General features: G+C 43.7%; 1 protein-coding gene across 1 annotated transcript; it reads right to left on the bottom strand.

The window, feature by feature from the left end:
* Positions 1-1,879: 1,879 nt before the first annotated feature.
* On the bottom strand, positions 1,880-4,862 carry LOC127294304 (uncharacterized). Its single transcript, XM_051324088.1, has 9 exons — positions 4,381-4,862; positions 4,057-4,243; positions 3,583-3,716; positions 3,279-3,391; positions 3,076-3,196; positions 2,666-2,980; positions 2,514-2,593; positions 2,376-2,425; positions 1,880-2,250 (listed from the first exon to the last, which is right to left on the bottom strand). The coding sequence occupies exons 1-9, from the start codon at positions 4,849-4,851 to the stop codon at positions 2,114-2,116; spliced, it is 1,608 nt and encodes a 535-aa protein (XP_051180048.1). The 5' UTR covers positions 4,852-4,862; the 3' UTR covers positions 1,880-2,113.
* Between the last annotated feature and the right edge of the window lie 2,442 nt (positions 4,863-7,304).

Raw genomic sequence — 7,304 nt, 5'->3', positions numbered from 1 at the left:
ATGAGAAAGACTCATTTTGTTATATCTTCACATCTGCATTGTCACCAAATTGAATGGAGAGCTTCAAGAATATGATATCTTCGGGATTATGATCTTAAACTAGTGCTTATAAACTGTAGATGATGACACTGTTTGATATCATCCCCCCATGGGCCATATTAAATCTTCCTTTTGATGCAAGCTCATGGAGAGATATAAAACCCAACATAGAAACACCAAACCCATAGATCATGTGTTTATTCACAAAGAGCATTTGACATTGACTTATCATACCACGAGATCACTTGATGCAACTTGGTATCATCTACGCTTTGTGTGTTGATCTTGGCAACATAGTATCTTTTCTTTGCTATTCATTATGATGATGTCTTCAATGAAAACATGTATCCTCACACAATATTATTCTTTAAGACACATGTACACCATAGTCTCAATTCTCTCATGACCATTCTTCGGACTACATCTTGAACATCACCTTGGTCAACGCCTGATCTTCTTCATGCTCTATCACAATCTCTTGAGAAAACAGTGAATTCTTCACTTGATTGCATGATCCAAGCCTTGGTCAACCATGGCTCACGAGGTCACTATAACCGGAGTTAGAGCCATATCATGAATTCTTATATTGCAATAATCTTCTTAAGATCGTGATCCTTCATTGCTTAACTTATAAGATAGATAATGATGTTTGGTTCACACAATAAATTTTCACTTGCTTCCGGATACCACAAGTATGCGTGTACCATCAAAATTTACAACAATTTTGGGTGCCATCTTTCCTGTGTGCAAAGAAAACCGTAAGAGCGAAAACAAAAAACAATTCATTTCACTTAGGGATGGTATCCTTGTTCTAATCACCCCAAAGGGGATACTTTGTTGCAGTATACTCCAATTGTCTGCCTTGAAGTTTCGTGAGGGAAACCATCAAGAACATATGTTCGAGCCGAGAACAATCGTTCCTCAAAGACGCTCATATGATAGCGCACACTCCATGAGAAGGTCCGGTGGCTGATCAGTGAACCCATTCGGCAAAGAAGAAATTGAAGACTATGCCTATGATGACCATCATCGATAACATGGGAGGTAGAGGCAATCTTGAGCCCCTCATAGTGGAAATTCAAGAGACTCCCTTGCCGAAAAGATTCCAGCAACTCGAAGCCATACGCAAGAGACTCCAATCCCTTCAGTTCTTTGAATTGTACTCTACCTCTGTCTACATCGTTTGCTGCGGACCATAGGAATGTGCAATCTCTTACTACTCGCACTAAAGAGTGGAGATAACTTGGTTCTTGTAATACCCCGTTTTTCATTAACTCCACTTTTTTGATTTCCTCTTGAACAATATTTTGTGGCAGCCTTTTTATTTGGATATCTTTGGGATCCATTTGAACTAGGCATTTTGATTTCAACATCTCCATTGTGAGCTCATGAGACTCAACAACGCTCGTCACTCTATGCTCATATGTATCTTCATTTGGGAGGCTAATGCCATTCCTGCTATGCTTAGTCCAGGATTATCACCGGCCACATACGGTGTGTGGTGACGTGCCAGTGCCCCAAGTGTAGTCCATGCTCCATCTGATTCTGACCATCGCACGCATGCACTGCACAAGGCTTGGCTACTTTGTAATGCAAACATAGCGTGTAGTATTTTTTTCCTTAGATAATATTATGATTTATGACTTCAGCAAAATTATAATTAAATTACAAATCAAGAATATCTACAATACACCCTGTGTAACTGTAAAAATCCCATATTCATGAATCACTTGACACGGTACTTTCAATAAAAAAGAAGTTGATAAGAGACCTTGGGGGATCTTCAATATATCTCTTTGGTGTGTTTCTAGGTACAATGCAGCTCATCTCATGAGACATATGCACTCCATAATGTATTTTCTTGTTATTGAAAAAAGTGGGATACATATGATCATCTAAATATATATGTTATTACTTTGTGTGCTAAATAGTATTCTTCGACTAACAAAATGAAATAAGAGGGATAACTAACCTAAATTCCTGTTCTACATATATGTTATTACTTTCTGTGCTAAACAATAGTCTTCAACTAATAGAAGGAAATAAGAAGGGATAACTAGAGTAAATTCCCTTGCTATTTATGGCCCATGGCTTCATCTTTGTAGTATTGTCTGAGCCAATGGGCTATGATTCTCGTCTCCTTTACCCGCACTTGCTTAAGCCAATCGGGGTCTTCCTTGCTGGAGAATCTCAAGTCTACATGATGTGAACCTGAAGAACATTTCGAACAAAAACTATTGTAGGACATGAAACGAAACACAGTAAAATACACCATTGCTGACTAAGAATTCGACCAGAAAGTGAAGTCTTAGTTAGATTGTGATGAGACGACTAACCTTTTGGCTCAACCAGCGCAATGATGCTTTTGGAGATGCTCTTCAGTACACTACACAACATGTGAAAGAAAATACAAGTAAGCGCCGGAACCAATGACAAATTCAGTTCCGGTCTAATGTTTGGAAATGTTAAATTACCCGCCGCTGCTCCACGGATCCCGCAGCCCGTTGAAGAAGACAATGTTGCTAGCAGTTCTCTTCAAAACATGTGCAATATCCTGAAACAAAATATCAGTTGGTAACTGAACCCGGCCCATGAATTTTCAGTCCCAAAGCTTGAGTGTACTTACGAATCCGCCGAACTCGGTGGTGATCCAGTATGGGCGTGGCGGCAGTCCGGTGGAGGCGCGGCAGCCGTCAAGGAGCTCGGTGAAGTTGAAGGGCTCTGGCGGGAGGACGCTGCCGTTACGGATGCCGTAGCTCATGAGAATCATCTCCGTGCATGCCTGCCAGTCCCAGCCATCGTACATGCCGTAGGGGTCGTTCTCCTCGGCGTCGCCAAGGCAGTCTGCATGGCCGGTGTAGTTGTAGTAGACCATCATGGCGTCGTTGATCCTCGAGAAGGTGTCCTTGCCCGCCGATGGGTGGTCGATCGCCCGGCAAATCTGAGACCGAAACTCGAAAATCAATCAATCAGTCAAACAAACATCTCATGTACACATCCTCTCCGATGAAAGTATACATAGAAAGAGACACGCACCGCTTTGACGGGATAAGGAGGAAGGGGAGTGAGGAAGCCGGACTCCGTCGGGTAGTCCGTCATGGCGGAGTAGACGATGGCAGTGTCGAGCAAGTTTGGTATCGCGTCCACGCTGCTTGCTCTGCATTCATGCAAATATACGAGTTCATCAACCGATCAAAGAAATTACTGATCACACTTATATGTACACAAGTCGATCGTACCGGCACATCTTGAATGTACTGTTGAGCTTCGCCCGACCTGCCTCATTGGAGAGCGCCTTGTCCAGCTCTTTCCAAGAGTTCATCAGCACGTCGTGGCAATTTTGGCTCTCACTCTAATACAACGAGGATATATATGAATGTTACTTGGGAAATACAGATTGCATAGTTCGATCAATATCCTAAACTTAATCATGTGACGCAGTTATATATTAATTCTTGTCATGGTTTTAGTTTAAATTTAAACTAAAACAACAATAAGAATTATGGAATGGAGTAGTTGGTTATAAGCACAGAAGCTAGGCACCTTGAAATCGTTGGAGATGATGTCGTAGAAGGCGTAGGGCTCGGCGAGGCCGTAGAAGCTGAGAATTGGTGCCGACGACGCGACGGCGCCAATGACCACATGCGGGTACTTCATCCTCATCCACGCCGACAACACTACCCATGCACAACATTAGCTTGCATAATCACAATAATCCATGACGCAACGATTATAATGCATGGCTCAGTTTTCTATCCTAAATTCGGATGAGATAAATCAATTGGACAAACGGTGGTAATGTTTCTAAAGGAGTTAAAGATCCTTTTTCTCGTCCGAATTTAGGATAGAAAAACTACAAAAAGTAATCTTCAGAAAGATTACGGTTAACTAATTAGCATAAATTAACATCGAACCTTACATCCTTAAAAAAAAAAAACCATCGAACCTTACGGGTTTAGGATCTGCACTGCATATGTTGCATGGTCAATGACTGAAAGTTGATCGATTAGTACTTACTACCGCCGTAGGATCCGCCAAAGACGATGACCGGTGCCGCGTGGGCGCTGAGGTTGGACTTGAGGCTCTGAACGAGCGTGGCGTAGTCGGCGATGGCCTGCGTCGTCGTCAGGTACCCCGCCGTGCTCGTGTTCCTGAAGGCCGCCTCCTCGCTACCGAAAGGCACCGAGTGCCCGTAGTACCGATGCTGCACGCATAAGATCCGTCAGTGAAACACATCAGCAATCGTGCATGCAGCAACTTAATCATGATGTAACTGTGCAACATGATCCGATGAAGAGAAAAACAAGGTCGAGATCGATGATCGCTGGCTGTAGGATTTACCTCGATGAAGACGAGCATGGCCCGGAAGCTGGGCGCGAGCTCCCACATGAACCCTGTGTTGTTGGTGAAGAGCTCGACGTTGCCCTCGTTTCCGGCGTACACGAAGATCGGCGCCGTCTTGCCGCCCCAGTACGTGGCGTTCACCAGGTATCGCTGCTGGAACGTGCGGTAGCTCGCCGGCGCCGCGTTGAAGTGGTCCAACCGCTGCGTGTAGTACCGCGTGTCGTACTTCACCATCGCCGGCACGCCCGTGGCCGCGGCGGTCGCCGCTGCCTCCGCGGTGATCACGCGCTGGCGATGCGCCAGCGGCGACGTATGCCGCCGCCTCGCCTGGGTGCCGCCGGCTGCGGATGCATGGCACGAGAGGAGTAGGGTGAGGAGAAGGGAGAGGAGGACGATGATGCGTCGCTCCATGACCCAGTCCGGCGCTGATGAGATTTGTGGAAGAGTTGTTTGGGATGCAGCACGCATATATATCTCGATTGACGAACCATATATTACAGGGTCACAATCATGCACGAGTAACTAATTTATAACTAACTCGGCTACAAACCAGCCAGCAACCGGGAGACTAGGGCTAATTTGTACTCTAAGATCGCCCTCCAACCACAGTGTCCTATGATGCGTCCGTAAGAATTTTTCCCTAAGGAAACGTCCGCAGACGTAGGATTATTGCTCTAAGCTAGATTGGCCCCAGAGTATAACGTGTACGCCTACAAGATCACAATCATGCAAAACGTGTACTCTATTTCGTTGTCGTTACATGCTCGGGACTGGAGACAGCATGTTAAATTTAGGGAGTGTCAAATTAACAAGCTAGCCGTTTTTAATTGCTGACGGTCAAATTTCAGAAGCCTCCTCAAACTCGATTAATGGTACTACCTCTATACCAGTTTACAAGGGTATTATGCATTTCCAGAAACAACTTTGACTACAAATTTAGTCAACAAAATATAAGAAATATGCCACAAAAATTATACCATTGGATTGATATTCAAAAGAAGTTTCCGATAGTATAATTTTTGTGATATATATATATATATATCTTATATTTTATTGAAAAATTAGTAGTAAAAGTTTTATCTCGAAATGCGTAGACCGGATTGTATGAGCTGTAGAGACCGGAAGAGTGTGCATTAACATTAATGGATAAAACAGGGACTATTTTTGAACTTTCAGGGGTCTAAGGCACAAAAGGAAGGAGAGAACCGTTATCTCCATTCCTTTTCTAGGGGCTATGATCATGGCAGCAAAAGTAAATGTCCATCTAAAAGTTCTAGTCCCTCGTTTGGTAGATGAACAGCCGACTGGTCTCCAATACGCAGACGATACAATGATTTTCCTTGATCCGTCCGAGCAGTTAGTTGTTACAATAAATGTTGTATTGGTATGAGGTAATGTCGGGTTTGAGTTAATTATGAAAAGAGTGTGTTTTTATGATTAGGGTGGAGAGAGAATAACATATATGGGTGGCTACTCTCTTTAATTGTAAAGTTAGTTCGTTGCCAACAAAATATTTGGGTGGGGTGGGGGTTGTTGGCCCCTCGATTCGAAAGTAATGAAGAGATCGGGTTTGTTTGAAGATAACAAAGCAAGAAATATGGCAATGCTTGCTAAGTGGATAATGAAACTTGAAGGTGGCGATCTGAGCATTTTCTACAAACTATTGATAAAGAAATACCTTGGTTATGGTTCGCAATTTTGGAAAGGATTGCATTCCATGAAATATTGTCTTAAGAGAGGGATAGAATACATGTTGGGTGATGGTGAGAAAGTTAAATTTTTGGAGGATGCTTGGACATGAGCAGTCTCGGTAAAAAAAATAGACGTTGTTAGCTTGCTGTGAGCAGCTCAAATTTCCGGTGAAGGATGTGTTTCGAGGAGGAGGATTGGGGTTACCCTTCCGTCACTCTTTCGGTTGAAGGGGTCTTTGTGGGTGAACTGGAGATAGTTAACCATATGGTGTTCGCATGTCCTCTTTCACATTTCACTTGTGGTGCGTTAGAGAGGCGTTGGGGTGGGGAAGAACTCTTTTATGTTGGAAGGAGTTTGTTCAAGTGGGTTTTCGCAATCCAGACACTAGTAGCAACCAGATTGGTTGGGCAATCCTTGGTGGGACGACCTGGTCAATCTAGACATCGTGGAGCCATGTAGTCTTTAATGAAAAAAAATCAAGTTCTCATCTGCAGGTCTTTTACATAATGATTAATTTCTTGTCACAATGGACATTCATATGGCCGGAAAAGCACGAGGGTGAGGGCTGAGGAGGTGGCTCCTCGGTAATGCCCACCACGAGGGGCTTAGGGTTAGCGGAAGTCTGCTTGTTAGCGCTAAACTTCGGATACCAGACAAGCAAGAGGCAAAGATTTACCTAGGTTCTGGGCCTTCATAGAGGTAACACCCGTTGTTGAGGGTAATCCTCGGCAATGCCCACCCTTTGGGGCTTAGGGTTGACGGAATCCTGCAGGCTAACACGAGACATCAGATACCAAACAAACGGGGTGAGAGATTTACCCAGGTTCGGGGCCCTCGATGAGGTAAAACCCTTACTTCCTACTTGTCTGATCTTGATTATCGAAAATATCGGGTTACAATGGAGCAGCCGAAGGCTTGTACTAAGATCTCGTCGAGAGGCTAAGATTTTGTATGACCTAGATCTAGACTTACGATGGTTATGGCTAAAGTGATTGTGTGTCCCTCGGCAGACCCTCTCCTGCCCCTTATATTGTGAGCCAGGTCTCGAGAGGTCTGTCCGGGTACGACTAGGTTACAAAGAGTTCTATGTCTAAACTTTCCTTGTTCTTCGTTGATACGTCCATTTTGCATCACTATTTTATATCATAATTTACTGTTATTCATTGATATATTTCATATTTAGAGATGATACTTATGTTATTTCACCTATTTTGCATGTTTCATGATTA

Source organism: Lolium perenne, chromosome 4 (genome assembly GCF_019359855.2).
Source record: "Lolium perenne isolate Kyuss_39 chromosome 4, Kyuss_2.0, whole genome shotgun sequence".
Lineage (NCBI taxonomy): Eukaryota > Viridiplantae > Streptophyta > Magnoliopsida > Poales > Poaceae > Lolium > Lolium perenne.
This window is presented reverse-complemented; position numbering and strand designations above follow the sequence as displayed.